The 19,547-nt window shown below is 46.9% G+C and overlaps 1 protein-coding gene across 4 annotated transcripts in view; it reads left to right on the top strand.

Moving 5' to 3' along the window:
- Positions 1-19,547, top strand: part of FANCE (FA complementation group E) — a 194,545-nt gene that overhangs the window by 97,669 nt on the left and 77,329 nt on the right. For 3 of the 4 annotated variants that reach the window (XM_075333853.1, XM_075333855.1, XM_075333854.1), the window contains 4 exons: positions 551-1,064; positions 2,704-2,754; positions 4,535-4,597; positions 4,815-4,958. In XM_075333853.1, the coding sequence (XP_075189968.1) occupies positions 551-1,064; positions 2,704-2,754; positions 4,535-4,597; positions 4,815-4,958 (772 nt within the window). The remainder of the gene's footprint in view (positions 1-550; positions 1,065-2,703; positions 2,755-4,534; positions 4,598-4,814; positions 4,959-19,547) is intronic. The other variant, XM_075333856.1, reaches the window with a different exon arrangement.

The following is a 19,547-nucleotide window of genomic DNA, read 5'->3' as shown; positions in this document are numbered from 1 at the left end:
TGTATACCCCTTTAAAATATACAAAATTTATTCCGATATTCTTTGATGAGCATAATTGGATAGTGCTTGTGAAAACAAACCAGTTTACTCTTTATTCATCTACCCTCTCATGAGCAATAAAGTTGTTGTTTTTTTTGTTTTGTTTTTCCTATATTTACTGCTCATTGCCTAGGTTACTGGCCACCAGAGCTTGTAATCACTGCCCTGATGCTGGATAGGAATGCTGGAGGGCTATAGAAACAACTGGGCTCCACCAATCAGAGGTAGAAGCACATCACGTCCTACTAAATAAGAAGACTAGGGAACATTGCAAACCTGCATAATGTCTTCGAGAAAGACCTTAATATTGACTAAATAACATCTGGCCTCTGCACTTTTGCCCTCAAAAAGCCATGCAAACTCTATGATAACATGACCTTAAAAAAAGAAAAATAGCATTCTGTTTCTGTACTTTTAATGAAAGGTCCCTGAGATGTCTTTATGAATGGGACTAGCAATGCGAGCATTTCTTGTAATAATATTTATCTTCTCCTCTTTCACTTTTTTATAGAAAGCCAAAGCTTTTCCAGCTGCCAATACTGTTACAGAGGAATTTCTTCAGCTTACTGAATTTCATTCTTTACAACTTACCAACACCGTGCATTCAGCTTGTAGTGAAAATAGTGAGGAAAGATCAGAACATCTCAGATGCATGGCTGCTGTACCTCACTCACCAGTTTCTCAAAAATAGTGACCATGACACCTGCACCCACAGAACTCAAGCCATGGAAAGTCTGCAGATTCTGTGCCAGGGCTTAGGGCAGAGGGGAGCAGAACTGCCTAAATTAGGCCAATTTCAACAAACTTGGTACTCTTCACCAGCGGACTGCAGCATCATGCAGCGTAAGAGTGAGCCACCACTAGAAGATAATAGCGGGTCCGTATTAAGTATTTGCACCAAAGAACTGTGCACAAACTCCCAATCACAGGAGCCTGCTGAAGAACGAAAACTCCAGGAAGAAGCAGCTCCCAAAGAGCTAACGGAAGACAGCAACATAGCGTGGGTTGCCAGCACTCAGGGAAAGGCAAGTACTTTGTGTCTCCTTATCACTCACTGAGCTGTAATCCAAGTTAGGGTTAGAAAAAGTGAAAAACATAAAAGTAATGGATGAAGATTGAGTCATGCTCACTGTACTTGATTCAATACGGTCTTGATTCATTATTTTCCATCACGTCAGTCGTCGCCTATGCCGAATGCAGTGGTTGAAATGAGTTTATCAACTGCGATGCTCTGTATAAGCAGCTACTGAGATGACATGGCTCACTTTTTTTTTGCTGAAGTTTTTCATTCCAGTTGCTGCCTATGTAGCTCAGCAGCTGATAACAAACTCATCTGGGTACATTCCCACCATGAGTTTTTACTGCGTTTTTGATGCTGCCTATTTTTGCTGCAGCAGAATCGCAGTGTTTTACAATCTCAGCAAAGTGGATGGGATTTATAGAAACCCCCTAACCATTGGGCTTCTCTTTTATTCTGCGGAACAGAGCATTTTTTCCAACCTGCAGTATGTTCATTTCTCTTTTGGGAACGCTGACTTTTCTGTGTGCAATTTCCCCATAGACTTGCACTAGATGTGGAAAATCCATAGGTCAAAAACGCTCTTGTATTTTTAGTGAGATTCCGCAGCGGAAACTTATCAAAAATGCATGTAATCCCCACATAAGAATGTCAAAGTTTGGTCAAAGCCAAATACCAGGACTTTTCAAAAACAAAGCAGCTTTATTTAAAGCATGACATACCAAACAGAGACAAGAAAGTGAAACTTCAAAAATGAATGTAACAAACAATACAATGCACAATGAAAAAAAAAATGCAGGTAAAGTAAGGTGTAGAAATTCTGCAGCATTAAAAACTCCAGAAATACTGGACGTAGCCTCTGACTGTTGCGCTCTGCACAGGCAGTGATAGGAGGGCAGTCACTGCACTGCTCCAAGAAGTAGTACTGCCTGCACAGTGGTAGAGACACAGGGAAAGGGGAAAAATATTGCCCCTATGCCATCTGCACCTCTTGCTGCCTCCATGCTACATCACTGAATTCATCATGGTTGAGAAATGTCTTTGCTTCCAAATTCCATTACAGAAACCGTTATTTATACTTTATACTGGTTGGGCTGCAGGATGCTAGTGAGGAGAGTCAAATCTAGAGCCATACACTTATTTCTACTGCATATAGGTCATACAGGTATCCTATCCCTGGCAAGTTTGGTAAAATTGAATGTGATGTTGCACAATCTTCCCAAGTATCTCTTTACAAAATGTTACATCTTAGATTGGTATTCTGAGAATAGGTTTGTGCATAAGCCTTTCCTAATGTGTGTGTGTGTGTGTTTGTGTTTGTGTTTTGTTTTTTTAGAATGGAGGTAACTTGCAGTGTTGCATCATTTTAACATTTTAATTTAAGATACGTCTATACTTTCCACTATATATTGTGAAGCAGGAGATGGCCAAACAATCTTTGAATTGAATTGCTTCTTTATTGATGAACCCCGAAGCAGTTACAATAAGTAGCAAAAGACAGGATATGTGCACAGCAATGTCACTTTTACATTGCTGTGCACTGTTTTGCAGCACTTTCTCAGGCATATTCCTCCTAAACAGCAAAAGTCTTTTAAGTTTTTCTTTTTTCATAATTCCATATTAAATTACTTTTACCTTTATTCTAGGGTCATATCTCAAACCTGAAGCGAATCATATATCTGGAAAGGGACACTGAGGTAAAAATAAGACTTTAGTCCTCAAGTATAAAAACTGAGACATACAGAAAATGGAGAAGTTAGTAAAAAGTTAGTATCGTGAATGTGCAACAGGTTCTCTTTTCCATTGTGTTCAAAGGCAGAATGTCACCCCAAAATACAATTTAAGCAAACCATATAGGGGACTTCACACTTATAAGACTTTCTTTTATTTCCTTGTGCAGAAAACTGTTATTATTCTACAAATAAGGGTGTTGTATGCACCCGTAGCATAATCAAGCACCCAGTGCAACGCTTTCTTTTCCAGAGTGAGTGCTGTATGAACTGAACACTTGAGCATAATATGTACACTCAGAAGCCGATACTACCGGAACTGTGCACAGTGTCAGTGAAAGAGTCAAAGACTCAAGCAAGAACAGTAGACCTTGCACTTCACTGTCCACTGCGCTTGCTTAGCTCTTGCTTTGACCTTGTATGTGCTTGGCTCTGGCAGCATCTGAGCACACAAATGGCTGGGTTTTCAGTTGAGGCAGCACTTGCTCTGGTCAAGTTTACCTGTATTCATATATATGACTCAAGGTCTAGGGAATATTTCAATTGTAAACAGAAGTATTTTTTCCCATACAAAATATATTTATTAATAAAACAACAAATAAATACCACACCGTTTGGTGGAAAGTGTTACAGGACTACATCAATTCGTCTCAAGGTTTTTACAGATTTCTACAAACCCTGGCCCTGGATACCAGGGACAGAGCTTACAAAGACAAACCGGACAAATTGATACAATTTAGATAGAATACAGATTCACGCATAGGGACAATTATATGCATATAACATGACAATGGATAACCGGACTTAACTTTCAGACTGCAGTAATGGTCTCCAGGCAGTAATAAACATTTACATATATATATATATATATATATATATATATATATATATATATATATAATATGTGTGTGTGTGTATATATATATGTATATATGTATATATATATATATATATATATAATCATTGAAAATGATTATATATATATATATATATATATATATAATCATTGAAAATGATTATATATATATATATATATATATATATATATATATATATATATATATATATATATATATATATATATATATATATATATATATATATATATATATATATATATATATAATCATTGAAAATGATGCAATCCTTATAGGTCCAAAAATCGCAAAGCATACGATGTCCAAGTCCCTTTAGTAATAGAGTGAACCAGCAGCCATCTATGAGGGATGAGATCTGTCTGCCTTGACGCGTTTCCCCACACAAGTAGTTCATCAGGAGACCAAAGAAGTGATATCAGACATGTAGATCCATGGCGCAAAACCCATCCAGATCAGCAGCAGCACAGAGAATCCTGTATGGTAGAATCCACCACCGTCCTAAAGGAGCGTCACAAATTGATGTAATCCTGTATCACTTTCCACCAAATGGTGTGGTATTTATTTATTTGTTGTTTTATTAATAAATATATTTTGTATGGGAAAAATACTTCTGTTTACAAGTTTACTTGTATGTCTACTTAGTAGGACTAAGTTAGAGTTGGCAATTGAGCTGCACAATGGTGCACTGAGCACTTGACCATACCATGCCAAGAGTGCACTGAGCACACTCATTTTCATTATAAATATCATAATTTCTATTGCTATGTTTCCTGTTTGATGAGTTTAAATTGAGTTTGGGGAGTGACACACTCCCCTTAAGAATAAGATGTTTGCCTATAAACATACAATTGTTTTGTCTTGTTTTTCAGACATTGGACCATGAATATTTATTAATATTGAAAAATATATGTGATGCATGTAACCCGTTACAGGTTTGTAGCTTTCAAAATGTACCCATAGTAACACTGCATTTATAGTTCAGCTAAAACATTGTAGAAGGATCCAGTATGATAACCTTAGTAACTTATTGTTCTTTCATATATAAAATATAAATTTGATTTATGAAAATGTTCTCTATGCAAGACAAGAAAACACATAACTGTATAAAAATTTTGATCATTTTTTTATTTTTATTTTTTTTTTATAAAGCTTCAAACTGTGTTTACCTTTGTTGGTGTCGCACAAATCTCCCCAAAGTGCCTATTTCAGCTATGCTTCCACTTGGACTACATATCACCGGATCTGAGTTATGCTCATGCAGAATCATTGGCCAACATTTTCTTCCTTGAACAGGTAAGTATCTATGTAATAGTATACTGTGACATGCCTGTTGGTGCCTGTCCAGTTCGGTTCACGGGTGACAATACAATAGCCCTGATTTAATCCTGAGATTTCTAGTTCTGCCCAGCCGGAAGCTTCGGGGATAATTCCTGGTAACTTAAACCCTTATTAGATGGAGCAAAAATTGCATGTAAAATCGTAATATCATTCTTAAGACAGCGATAATCGCAATGTGTAATAGTTGCTATCGATCGTAATATTGTTCGATCGTCGCAAAACCAGATCTTTCAACTAGTGTTGAGCCACCCCCTAGTGTTCGAGTTCGGTTCGGTTCGTTGAACAGCAGCTCTGTTCGGCGAACTTTTGACGAACACCTTCGAACCCCATTGAAAACAATGGGAGGCAAACACAAACACATGGAAAACACTTTTTAAGGTGTCCAAAAGGTGACAAACAACTCACAAGATACCACAAACACATGGAAAAGTGACAAGTACATATATTCATGCGAAAACAAAAGAGCTGGACGAGTAAAAGGAGGAGAAGACACAGATGTCATGCCCTTCTAAAATCATGTAAAACACAGCAAGGGGACTCCAACCAGAGTCTCCCTTTTTTCCAAAAATTGGGCCACAGACACCACTTAAGTGGCATCAGTTGTCCCCCAGTTGCAAACTTGACAGATTGATTTGCATGAAGCACAATCCAAATCCACAAACCTTTACTCTCCCCAGGATGACACAAGGGTAGAAAAGTCCTTGCAGATCCATGACTTGTTCATCTTGATGAACGTTAGTCTGTCCACATTGTCACTGGACAGACGCGTGCGCTTATCTGTCAGCACACACCCAGCAGCACTAAAGACACGTTCCGAGAGAACGCTGGCTGCGGGACACAACAAGATCTCTAAGGCGTAAGTGGTGAGCTCAGGCCATTTTTCCAGATTGGAAGCCCAAAATGAGCAAGGCTCCAGTTGCAGAGTCATGGCATCTATATTCACTTGGAGATACTCCTGTATCATCCTCTCCAGCCGTTGACTATGTGTCAGACTTCTTGTCTCATGTGGCTTTGCAAAGGATGGTCTAAAAAATTCATGAAACGATTCCATAAAGTTGGTGTTACCACCAGATACGGTGTTGCTGGTACGGTTTGACTGATAATGACTCGACAGTCCCATGGTTGGCAAGTTACAACTGTGAGATTCACTCTGTGCACCACTGGTGTTTAGTGGAAAAGCCGAGCTAAGATTGCATAACAGCTTCTGCTGATACTCCTGCATACCTGCGTCCCTTTCTATGGCTGGAATTATTTCGCCAAATTTTGACTTGTACCTGGGATTTAAGAGTGTGGCAACCCAGTAGTCAGCATTACTTTTAATTCGGACAATCCGAGGGTCATGTAGTAGGTAGTGCAGCAAGAAGGCGCTCATGTGTCTTGCGCATCCATGCGGACCAAGTCCTTGCTGTGTTTGTGTCGGCAAGGTGATAACCATGCTTCCTTCCTTTGACATCTCCCCCCAACCTCGAAAAACCGAAATGTGATCAAGGTCTCCCTCATCTGCTGAGTCTTCCATGCCCATCGCTAGTTCGTCCTCCATTTCTTCCTGGGCTCCTGCACCTTCCTCAACAGTTTGGCTGCTACCATGCGCCCTTGTTAATCCCTCTCCCCCACCGTCCCATGCCTGCCGCCTTGGTGCTGCTGACCGTCTGGACCTTGTAGATCTTGGTATCCTTTCCGCATATGAATCCTCCTGTACTTTCTCCCCTTCCTCTTGTCCCACCACCTGATTCCGAATACTGTTTAGAGTGTGCTCCAGCATGTAAGTGACTGGAATTGTCATGCTGATAATGGCATTTTCAGCGCTAAACATCTTCGTCGCCATGTCGAAACTGTGCAGAAGGGTGCATAGGTCCTTGAACTGAGACCACTCCATCAGCGTGATCTGCCCCACCTCTGCATCTCGTTGGCCCAGGCTATACGTCATAACGTATTGCACCAGGGCTCTGCGGTGCTGCCACAGTCGCTGCAACATGTTGAGAGTCGAATTCCAGCGTGTCGACACATTGCATTTCAGGCGGTGAACCGGCAGGCCGAAAGACTTCTGGAGCAATGTAAGTCGGTCAGCTGCGCCGTTTGAACAGCGGAAGTGAGCAGATAGTGACCGTGTCCTGTGCAGAAGCCCATCTAGGCCGGGATAGTGGGTTAAAAATTGCTGGACAACAAGGTTCAACACGTGAGCCATACAAGGCGAAGGGCCGCACCCAGGTTTGCAGCATTGTCGCACACAGCCTTCCCTGGCTGCAGGTTGAGTGGAGACAACCACTTACGAAACTCTGTCTCCAGAGCTGACCACAACTGGTCAGCTGTGTGACTCGTATTTCCCAGACATTTCAACGTAAAGACCGCCTGATGCCGTTGAGCTCTGCTGCCAGTATAGTAAGGAGGTGTGTGGGATTCCTTGTGCACAGTTACAACGCGGGTGGCCTGACCAGACTGGCTTTGGGCGGAGGTGGAGGACCCAGATGAGGTTGAGGAGGCAGAAGCAGTGGAGGAACTTCTACATACAGAGGATTGACGCACAACTCGTGGGGACGGCAAGACTTGTACAGCAGACCCTTCTCCATCTCTCACCATAGTTACCCAGTGCCCAGTCAGCGACATGTAATGCCCCTGTCCATGCTTACTGGTCCAAGTATCTGTGGTGAAATGCACCCTGTCACACACAAAGTTTCTCGGTGATGTTGTGTGTGACATGCTGGTGTAGCGCAGGCACACCTTTCTTGGAGAAGTAGTGGCGACTGGGCATCTGCTCTTGGGGCACTGCGACGGACATAAGGTCTCGAAAATTTTCTGTGTCCACCAGGTGGAAAGGCAGCATTTCTGAAGCCAACAGCTTGCGGAGGGTGAAAGTCAATCTCTTAGCTTTGTCATGGCTAGGAGGAAATGGTCTTTTATTTGTCCACATCTGAGGGACCGAGGGATGGCTGCTGTGCTGGACGGCGTTGAGTATGGTGTCCCTGGAAAACTGCTGGTCTGTGAGGAAAGTGCAGGCAGAGACATAATGTTGCCTTCATCCAAAGTTGGTGCTCTCAATGTCTGAGAGAGCTCAACACCAGCAGCTGTTTCCACTTCCAAAACAACTGATGACCTGCCAATCACACTGCCTGTTGCGGTTAAAGAGGTGGAAGGTCTGCATCGCAAAGCATGTGTGACTGCTGTCCCCACAGTCATAGAGGATGAAGAGCGCGCGGATGCACTTGAAGGGGCAGACGGTGGTTGGTGTGCTCCGCTAGGCCGCATTGTAGCACAGTGAGCTTCCCACTGGGACTTATGCTGGATATCCATATGACGGTTCATGGACGAAGTAGTCAAACTAGTGAGGTTTTGGCCTCTACTTAGAGATTGGCAACAAATGTTACAGATGACATGAGTTGGGAAATCCTTTGCGATGTCAAAAAAGGACCAGGCTAGGCAAGGCTTAGAGCCCATGAGACCTGCAGAGCCACCCCTACTTGTGCTCAGAGGCAGAGTTGTGGCTGAGGATATAGTTGTTGACGTGCTTCCAGTACTCCATCTCTGTCCAGGAAGGCTCAAGCTATCCTCATCGTCAGTCGCATCCTCCTCCACCGCCTCTGCTGACCTCATCGAGTGCCTGACTGTGGGTTGACTGTAAGTGGGATCTACAACCTCATCATCACCCTGTGTGTTTGCACTCCCCTCGTCCTCAGAGGTAACCTCTTCCTTCCGTGACCGAATAGTTAAGTTGTCATTCAAATCAGGTATCTGAGTCTCATCATCATCAGAATGTTCCTCATTGTCTCCACCAAGAGGAGTTACAGTTTGGGAATGGGGGTCTACATTATGCTCAGAAACTCTTCATCAGGGCTTGAATCTGACTCACAAAGCTTCTGGCCATCACTGCAGATCATTTCCTGGTCTGAACTCACTGTAGCTTTGGAGCAGACCTCTGATTCCCAGGCTATAGTGTGACTGAACAGCTCTGCAGACTCAACCATCTTTGTTACCCCATACTCTGCAGAGCGGGTGGAGACTTGAGAGCTGTTAGAAAGCAAGTGCGATTGGGGTGACAACTCAGAGGACTGGAGTCTTTGGTATGTTGAGGTGGAGGAGAGGCCACTTGATGGAGCACTTGAGATCCATTCAAGCACTTGCTTTTTTGTGCATCATCTACCTTTGGTAGAGTTGTTCGATTCCGTAAAAAAGGGATCACATGAGATTGTCCACGGAAAGTAGTAGGCATCTTACTTTTGCTGGAAGATGGCCTTTCTTCAGCAGATGTTACTGTTGCTTTACCACCTACCCCACGGACACAAACTTCTTTTCCCATTCCAACTCGCCTGTTCCTATTTCCACCAGCATCTGTCCTTTTGCCACTCATTTTGTTTGTGAACAAATTGGACACTTAAAATGTCATAGCAAAAATGGAGAGGTGGTATAGATTGCAGAGGTGGTCTAGCTTTATTGACAGCTGAATAACCAGCACTGACTATCACAGACAATGAAAGTATGGCCCTAAAAATGGCAGCACTTTTTGCAATTAAAATTGCGTAGCAAAAATTGACAGGTGGTGTACAATGCACAGGTGGTATAGCAAAATTGTAAGCAGAGGAACCCTCACGTAATATCCCTGACAATGAAACTATGCCCCAATGAATTGCCTGAGCTGATTTAGCCAGACGCTGTGATATAAACCCTTGCATAGAGCTGGCACAGACCTGCCTAGCAACAATGGCTATGAACGGCTGTAATGTAGCCCTGAAAAGGGCTGAAATTACAAGTCGTCCCTAATCCCTAAAGAGATGTGTAGATTGCACTGTATGTCTATAGCACACACAGCAGCAGCGGGAGCGGTGACTGTCACCCACCCGCAGCAGAGAGATAATGGCGGCGAAGGGGAAAATGTCCGGGTCTTATAGGGCAAGGACATGTTACCTGCACAGCCTATGACACATGCCCTTGCTTGTTTGGCAAAAATCCACTTTGATGTGTGTGTGTCTGTGATTAGCTGACAGCCTGGCCCGCCCCACTGTACGCGCGGTTAGGAAAAAAAAAATGGCAATCGCCATTCTTTCAGCACTCAGCAGCACTGATCTAAACCCCGTCCCCCCTCCCCCCCGCACCCTATACGCTGTATTTTGATAATATCATTATTAACAGTGACTGACACTATTACAGTGAGAAGCCAGCTAGTAACTAGCTACGCTTTTTACCGAACGGTAACTCGAACTGACGAACTTGAGGCAAATCGTTCGAGTTCGTCGAACGACTCGAACACCGACCAAAATCACTTGAATTTGAAATTGGCGAACGGTTCGAGTCGAACATCGCTCAACTCTGCTTTCAACTTGCTTAAAAATTATCGTTTGTTTGAATAAAATTTCACCCCGCAATAAGTCACTTATGAGCTGTAATACATGCTTTTTATGATCGACTAGCAAATTTCCAACAACCACTCCAGCGATCTTTCGAGCTAACATTTGCTTTTCTAATAATGGGCTTGTATGCACGATAGTGACGCAATAAGTATTCGCTCGTCAGTCACATTTTTCCAAATCATACTGTCTAATAATACCTTTAGTGTTTCTCCCTGCTGTCAGTTTTGTGTGGGTCTTCTCTCTATTTACACTCCAGAGAATCAGTTTCCAGTGCTAATTATATTGACTACTACTCTGGTTATCTAATCACAAGAAAAGGGAAAAACTTGGACCTCATTATTTCATCATCGGGTCACTCCCATCATTTTTGTGACCCATAAGTAGATGCAACAGTATAATTATAACGAATGCTCAAACTGTTTAATAATTTAATTGATTTTATTTATCACAAAATTCTAAAAAACAATTCATTATATTATAGATACTGCGTGCATAATCAGACACCATAAATTAGATACATAATCCAACCATTGACAGGAAAAAAGTGTGGACACTGTAAGGCTATGTGTCCACGGTAGAATGTTGCTGCGGATTTTTCTGCATGAAAATCCGCGACTTTCCCGGCAAATCCGCACCTTTTCAAAGGTGCGGATTTGCCGCGGATTTACCGCGGATTTTGGTGCGCTTTTTTTTTCCCAATTCTATAGCCAAAATCCGGATCAAAATCCGCAACAATAATTGACATGTTGCAGATTTTTCAGGATCAAAATCCGCGGCAAATCCGCCGCGGAAAAATCCGCAGCATGGGCACAGCATTTCCAAAATGCCATAGAAATGGCTGGGAAGTGCCGCTGCTGCAGATTTTCGGAAAATCCGCGGCTTTTCCGCGAGAAATCCGCAGCAAAATCCGCGAATTTTCCGCAGCGTGGACACATAGCCTAAAAAGCCCAAGATGGGAAGGGAACCGGACAGCAGAGCAAACACTGACCCAATCAATAAATGGGTAAGAAGATAAATACGTGTTATAACCGTACCTGGAGCACAGGCTCAAGTATGAATGTATAAACAGTGGAGCAATCTCCAAGCTGTTCAACAAAGCAGGCACTAGGTGGCGCTCAGGCTCAAAAACCACACCAGTCTGCCCGTATGTTCAGCGAGAATTGTAACCGCACAATGCTCCAGACTTACCCATATTAAAGGGGTGGTTCACCCATTTTTTTTATTTTCTGTAGAAGTTCTACTTACAATTCTAGGTATTTTCTCCATTGGCTTGTATTTCCATTTCTGGCACTGAGCGGCGCTATGCTGCACGCTCAGTGCCTGTCATATGACCCCCTGGAGCTGTGGCCGCCAGCATCCTCTGACGTCCCAGCATTTCCGGGCTCTCAAACTGGTCGGGTACGTCAGAGGAGGCTGGCACCACTCAGATTGAGTGACAGGGCTGTGGGCGGTGACTACCGCACGTCACAGCTCAGCATCGAGGGGAGGATCCGGAGGACGTCAGTGTGGAGCCGGCTAAGCGTCCTGCAGATGGTGAGGCACGGGGCGCCAGTGTGCAGTACAGGGGGGGGTTCTTCAGCTGAATCCCCCCCTGCACGTAAGTATGTGCTCACACTCTCCACCCGCCCGCTCTGCTGCGATGTCAGGAGAGCGGCCGGTGTCGGGCAGTGTGATCATATGCTCCTCCCAGCAGCAAGACACTGACAGGCATGTCACCGCTGTGCTCTGCCATCTGTCCTGCTGCATGGGACCAACTGTCTGCACTCTGTCACCTGCACCACAAGTCACAGAGTGGAGACAGTTGGTGACAGAGCACCTCTGCCCCCCCTCTTCTTTCCCCACTCTCTTCTCTCCCCCCACTCTTCTCCCCCCACTCTTCTCCCCCCCTCTCTCTCTTCTCCTCCCTCTCTCTCTTCTCCCTCCCTCTCTCTTTCTCTCTTCTCCCCCCTCTCTCTCTTTCTCTCTTCTCCCCCCCTCTCTCTCTTCTCCCCCCCTCTCTTCTCCCCCCCTCTCTCTTCTCCCCCCCTCTCTCTTCTCCCCCCTCTCTTCTCCCCCCCTCTCTCTTCTCCCCCTCTCTCTTCTCCCCCCCTCTCTTCTCCTTCCCCCCCTCTCTCTTCTCCCCCCCCTCTCTCTTCTCCCCCCCTCTCTCTTCTCCCCCCTCTCTCTTCTCCCCCCTCTCTATTCTCACCCCTCTCTCACCCCCTCTCTCTCTTCTCCCCCCCTCTCTCTCTTCTCCTTCCCCCCCTCTCTCTTCTCTCCCCCTCTCTCTTCTCCCCCCCTCTCTTCTCCCCCCCCTCTCTTCTCCCCCCTCTCTCTTCTCCCCCCTCTCTCTTCTCCCCCCCTCTCTCTTCTCCCCCCCTCTCTCTTCTCCCCCCCTCTCTCTTCTCCCCCCCTCTCTCTTCTCCCCCCCTCTCACCCCCCCTCTCTCCCCCCCTCTCTCTGCCCCCCTCTCTCTCCCCTCTCTCTCTTCTCCCCCCCTCTCTCTCTTCTCCCCCCTCTCTCTTCTCCCCCCCTCTCTCTCTTCTCCCCCCCTCTCTCTCTTCTCCCCCCCTCTCTCTCTTCTCCCCCCTCTCTCTCTTCTCCTCCCCTCTCTCTCTTCTCCCCCCCTCTCTCTTCTCCCCCCTCTCTCTCTCTTCTCCCCCCTCTCTCTCTCTTCTCCCCCCCTCTCTCTCTCTTCTCCCCCCCTCTCTCTCTTCTCCCCCCCTCTCTCTCTCTTCTCCTCCCCTCTCTCTCTCTTCTCCTCCCCTCTCTCTCTCTTCTCCCCCCCCTCTCTTCTCCCCCCCTCTCTTCTCCCCCCTCTCTCTTCTCCCCCCCTCTCTCTTCTCCCCCCCTCTCTCTTCTCCCCCCCTCTCTCTTCTCCCCCCCTCTCACCCTCCCTCTCTCCCCCCCTCTCTCTGCCCCCCTCTCTCTCCCCTCTCTCTCTTCTCCCCCCCTCTCTCTCTTCTCCCCCCTCTCTCTTCTCCCCCCCTCTCTCTCTTCTCCCCCCCTCTCTCTCTTCTCCCCCCCTCTCTCTCTTCTCCCCCCCTCTCTCTCTTCTCCCCCCCTCTCTCTCTTCTCCCCCCTCTCTCTCTTCTCCTCCCCTCTCTCTCTTCTCCCCCCCTCTCTCTTCTCCCCCCTCTCTCTCTCTTCTCCCCCCTCTCTCTCTCTTCTCCCCCCCTCTCTCTCTCTTCTCCCCCCCTCTCTCTCTTCTCCCCCCCTCTCTCTCTCTTCTCCTCCCCTCTCTCTCTCTTCTCCTCCCCTCTCTCTCTCTTCTCCCCCCCCTCTCTCTCTTCTCCCCCCCCCTCTCTCTCTTCTCCCCCTTCGCTCTCTCTTCTCCCCCTTCGCTCTCTCTTCTCCCCCCTCGCTCTCTCTTCTCCCCCCCTCGCTCTCTCTTCTCCCCCCCTCGCTCTCTCTTCTCCCCCCCTCGCTCTCTCTTCTCCCCCCTCGCTCTCTCTTCCCCCCCCTCGCTCTCTCTTCTCCCCCCCCTCGCTCTCTCTTCTCCCCCCCTCGCTCTCTCTTCTCCCCCCCCTCGCTCTCTCTTCTCCCCCCCCCCTCGCTCTCTCTTCTCCCCCCCCTCGCTCTCTCTTCTCCCCCCCCTCGCTCTCTCTTCTCCCCCCCTCGCTCTATCTTCTCCCCCCCCTCTCTCTCTTCTCCCCCCCCTCGCTCTCTCTTCTCCCCCCCTCGCTCTCTCTTCTCCCCCCTTTCGCTCTCTCTTCTCCCCCCCCTCGCTCTCTCTTCTCCCCCCCTCTCTCTCTTCTCCCCCCCCTCGCTCTCTCTTCTCCCCCCCCTCGCTCTCTCTTCTCCCCCCCTCGCTCTCTCTTCTCCCCCCCCTCGCTCTCTCTTCTCCCCCCCTCGCTCTCTCTTCTCCCCCCCTCGCTCTCTCTTCTCCCCCCCTCGCTCTCTCTTCTCCCCTCCTCGCTCTCTCTTCCCCCCCCCTCGCTCTCTTCTCCCCCCCCTCGCTCTCTCTTCTCCCCCCCCTCGCTCTCTCTTCTCCCCCCCCTCGCTCTCTCTTCTCCCCCCCCTCGCTCTCTCTTCTCCCCCCCTCGCTCTCTCTTCTCCCCCCCCTCGCTCTCTTCCCCCCCCTCGCTCTCTTCTCCCTCCTCGCTCTCTTCTCCCCCCCTCGCTCTCTCTTCTGCCCCCCCCTCACTCTCTCTTCTCCCCCCCCTCGCTCTCTCTTCTCCCCCCCCCTCGCTCTCTCTTCTCCCCCCCTCGCTCTCTCTTCTCCCCCCCTCGCTCTCTCTTCTCCCCCCCTCGCTCTCTCTTCTCCCCCCTTTCGCTCTCTCTTCTCCCCCCTTTCGCTCTCTCTTCTCCCCCCCCCCTCGCTCTCTCTTCTCCCCCCCTCGCTCTCTCTTCTCCCCCCCTCGCTCTCTCTTCTCCCCCCCTCGCTCTCTCTTCTCCCCCCCCTCGCTCTCTCTTCTCCCCCCCCTCGCTCTCTCTTCTCCCCGCCCCTCGCTCTCTCTTCTCCCCCCCTCGCTCTCTCTTCTCCCCCCTCGCTCTCTTCTCCCCCCTCGCTCTCTTCTCCCCCCCCTCGCTCTCTTCTCCCCCTCGCTCTCTTCTCCCCCCCCTCGCTCTCTTCTCCCCCCCCTCGCTCTCTTCTCCCCCCCCTCGCTCTCTTCTCCCCCCCCTCGCTCTCTCTTCTCCCCCCTCGCTCTCTCTTCTGCCCCCCCTTACTCTCTCTTCTCCCCCCCTCGCTCTCTCTTCTCCCCCCCCTCGCTCTCTCTTCTCCCCCCCCCTCGCTCTCTCTTCTCCCCCCCTCGCTCTCTCTTCTCCCCCCTCGCTCTCTTCTCCAACCCCCCGCTCGCTCTCTTTTCCTCCCCCCGACTCGTTCTTTTTCCTCGCTCTCTCCTGACATGGTCAGTACAGAAATCTCTCCATCGTGGAGGGGTGAGAGGGAGTAATAAACATGGAGTCCCTACTGTGTCTGTGTATTTATTTCTAATAAAGTATTTTTCTCTGTGTGATGTCTTTTTTTTTTTTTTTTTTTTTTTTTTTTTTTTAAACCCTTTGTTGGAGATTCTTAATGGCCAGGTTAAACTTGGCCTGACATTAAGAATCTCGGGCTTTATACCAGCTGGTAAAACATAGCTGGTATTAACCCCTTATTACCCAGCGTGCCACCTGCCACCAGGGCCACTGGAAGAGTTGGATACAGCGCCTGAAGATGGCGCTTCTATGAAAGCGCCATTTTCTGGGGCAGCTGTGGACTGCAATTCGCAGTGGGGGGCCCAGAAAGTTTGGGCACCCTGCACTGTGGATTCCAATCCCAGCTGCCTAGTTGTACCTGGCTGGACTCAAAAATTTGGCGAAGCCCACATCATTTTTTTTTTTTTTTATTTCATGAAATTCATGAAAAAAAAGGGCTTCTCTATATTTTTGGTTCCCAGCCGGGTACAACTAGGCAGCTGGGGGTTGGGGGCAGCCCGTAGCTGCCTGCTGTACCTGGCTAGCATACAAAAATATGGCAAAGCCCACGTCATTTTCTTAAAAACGTTTTCAGGGAAAAACCTTTATAAAAAAAAAAATGCTTCCCTGCATTTCTATTGCCAGTGAAAGTAACACCAAGCAGCGGGGGATAGCAGCCAGTAGCTGCTTTGGTTACCCTTAGCAATAGAAAATGCAGCGGGAGCCCACAAACAATGTGATTTTTTTGTTTTTTTATTTTTAATGAATTTTTTTTAAAAAAATCGGCATGGGCTTCGCCCATCGAGCACCAGAGCATTTTACTTCTCATTCATCCCAAGTAATCAGATGACTCCAGTGTCGGCCGATTACTTGTTCTGTGTCCCCCTGCATCCATCGCAGCGTGTACGGGCTGTGAGGTCAGCGGAGTGGAGACAGTGACATGCTCTGCTCTGACACATAGTGTGCTGCATGTCACTATCTTTCTCCACTCTGGTACTTGTGCAGGTGACCGGATGCTACATGTCACTAACTGTCTCCACTATGGGACTTGTTGTGCAGGTGAGAGTGTATACAGTTGTTACTATGCAGCAGAAATCACAGAGTGGGGCAGTTAGTGACATGTATCATCCGGTCACCTGCACAACAAGTCCCAGAGTGGAGACAGTGACATGCTCTGCTCTGACACATAGTGTGCTGCATGTCACTATCTTTCACCACTCTGGGACTTGTTGTGCAGGTGACCGGATGATACGTGTCACTAACTGCCCCACTCTGAGACTTGTTCAGGTGAGAGTGTATACAGTTGGAACAATGCAGCAGAAGTCACAGAGTGGAGCAAGTTAGTGACATGTATCATCCGGTCACCTGCACAACAAGTCCCAGAGTGGATACAGTGACATGCAGCACACTATGTGTCAGAGCAGAGCATGTCACCAACTTGCTCTGCTCTGTCACCTGTGGTGCTGCATGTCACGTTTTTGCCGCAATTTGGTGCGTTTTTTGCTGTGTTTTTGCTCACTGCGTTTTTAATCAGTGCACAATGCCATTAAAGATTGTTGATGAAAAAAAAAAGGTCTGATGTCATTTCCTTATTCAAAATGTTCATTGTATGCAGGAGAGCAGACAGCATCTGCAGAACTACAAGGCTCAGCATCCTCCATTCACTAGTGTATGCAGGAGAGCAGACAGCAGCTGCAGAACTACAAGGCTCAGCATCCTCCATTCACTAGTGTATGCAGGAGAGCAGACAGCAGCTGCAGAACTACAAGGCTCAGCATCCTCCATTCACTAGTGTATGCAGGAGAGCAGACAGCAGCTGCAGAACTACAAGGCTCAGCATCCTCCAATCACTAGTGTATGCAGGAGAGCAGACAGCAGCTGCAGAACTACAAGGCTCAGCATCCTCTATCCAGGACTGTATGCAGTTTTTTACCCAAAAAGAAAAAAAAAATGACATGGGCTTCGCCATATTTTTGTATGCTAGCCGGGTACAGCAGGCAGGTACGGGCTGCCCCCAACCCCCAGCTGCCTATTTATACCCGGCTGGGAACCAAAAATATAGAGAAGCCTTTTTTTTTTAATTATTTCATGAATTTCATGAAATAATTTTAAAAAAAAAATGACGTAAGCTTCGCCTAATTTTGGTGTCCAGCCGGGTACAACTAGGCAGCTGGGGATTGGAATCCACAGTGAAGGGTGCCCAAGCTTTCTGGGCACCCCCACTGCGAATTGCAGTCCGCAGCCACCCCAGAAAATGGCGCTTTCATAGAAGCGCCATCTTCTGGCGCTGTATCCAACTCTTCCAGCTGCCCTGATGCCGGGTGGCTAGCTGGGTAATAATGGAGTTAGGGCTAGCTGTATATTATCAGCTAGCCCTAAGCCCGAAATTCATGGTGTCATGTCAATATTAGACATGGCCACCATGAATTTCTAGTAATGATAAAAAAAAAAAACACAACACCCAGAAAAATATTTTTATTAGAAATAAAACACAACACAATTAGTGACTCCATCTTTATTGAAATAAACCCCCCTCCGCAGTAATCCTGGGTTAGGGTCCCGCGCCGTCCAATCCGGATCCAATATCATCTGATCGGTTTGCTGGAAGGCAAAGCGATCAGATGATGTGTCAGGTTAAACTACGTGAATCACATGACACATCAGCTGATTGTATAAAAGCCGATTATACAATCAGCTGATGCATCAGTAGAAAGAAAAAAAAAAAAAATAAATACTCATGTCTGTGCTGATTACCGGCAGCTCCTGCAGCGGAGTCTGATCCTGGCCCATCACTGCAGGAGCTGCCGGTAATCAGCTGATGAAGTCCCCTGACGGCAGGATCAGCTGATAGCTGGCCGAGCGCGAAAAAGCCGGCGACACCACGAGAATCGATCAGCTGATGCGTCAGGTGACTGCATCAGGTGATCCACCGCCAGGTCCTGCAAGCTTCGTACGTGCCCCGGGGAGACTGCACACAGCCAGAGCGGCGGTACCGAGACAGGGGCTGGAAGCAGGCATGGCACCGGGACCCTGCAGACAGGTGAGTATGACATACACACACACACATACACACTCACACACACACTGTATATATACACACACACACTGTATATATGCACACACACTGTATATACGCACACACACTGTATATACGCGCACACATACACATACACTGTATATACGCGCACACACACTTTCTTCCCCTGGCTGTGTAGAGCTGCTGCTGTCTCTGTGTGATTGATCTCAGTGCATCCACTGGGAAGAGGCAGGGAGGAGGGTTTGGGTGGGAGCAGAGTGGGTGTATTAGACACAATGGGTGTGTTAGATAAGCTAGACACCGCCCTAGAGCCACAAAGAGTTCTGGGACTTGTAGGAACTGAACACAGGAAGTCAGAGGAGAGATTAACCCCATCAGAGCTGGAGCCAGCAATGAGCATGTGCTGCTAGTGCACAATAAAAGGTAATTTTGCTGAAAAAACATAATAGATGTGTTGAGGGGCACATATTAGCAAGATTTATCAGAAAAAAAAAAAAATCAGTTTTGGTAACTGGACAACTTCTTTAAGTGTTGTGAAGCTCAGTCACCGGGTCCCCTCCCTCGCCTGACACTGTAAAAAGCCCAAGATGAGTAGGGAACTGGACAGCAGAGCAAACACTGACCCAATCAATAAATGGGTAAGAAGATAAATACATGTTATAACCGTATCTGGAGCACAGGCTCAAGTATGAATGTATAAGCAGTGGAGCAATCTCCAAGCTGTTCAACAAAGCAGGCACTAGGTGGCGCTCAAGCTCAAAAACCACACCAGTCTGCCCGTATGTTCATCTTGGGCTTTTTACAGTGTCCACACTTTTTTCCTGTCAATGGTTGGATTATGTATCTAATTTATGATGTCTGATTATGCACTCAGTATCTATAATATAATGAATTGTTTTTTAGAATTTTGTGATAAATAAAATCAATTAAATTATTAAACAGTTTGAGCATTCTTTATAATTATACTGTTGCATCTACTTATGGGTCACAAAAACTCCCAAGAGTTCTGTTCTGGTTATCTGCAGTCTGTTTGTTTCTGTTCTATATGTAATTTATCTTGTCCTGACCTTGGCTGATTTTTGACTACAAGTGCATCTCAATAAATTAGAATATCATCAAAAATTTATTTATTTCAGCAATTCAATACAAAAGGAGAAACGCATATATTATATAGAGTCATTACACACAGAGTGATCTATTTCAAGTGTTTATTTCTGTTAATGTTGATTATTATGGCTTACAGCCAATGAAACCCCAAAAATCATTACCTCAGAAAATTACAGTTGT

The sequence above is a fragment of the Anomaloglossus baeobatrachus genome, chromosome 2, assembly GCF_048569485.1.
Source record: "Anomaloglossus baeobatrachus isolate aAnoBae1 chromosome 2, aAnoBae1.hap1, whole genome shotgun sequence".
In the NCBI taxonomy this organism is placed as follows: domain Eukaryota; kingdom Metazoa; phylum Chordata; class Amphibia; order Anura; family Aromobatidae; genus Anomaloglossus; species Anomaloglossus baeobatrachus.
Note: the sequence above shows the minus strand (reverse complement) of the source record. Positions and strands in the feature narration are given on the sequence as shown.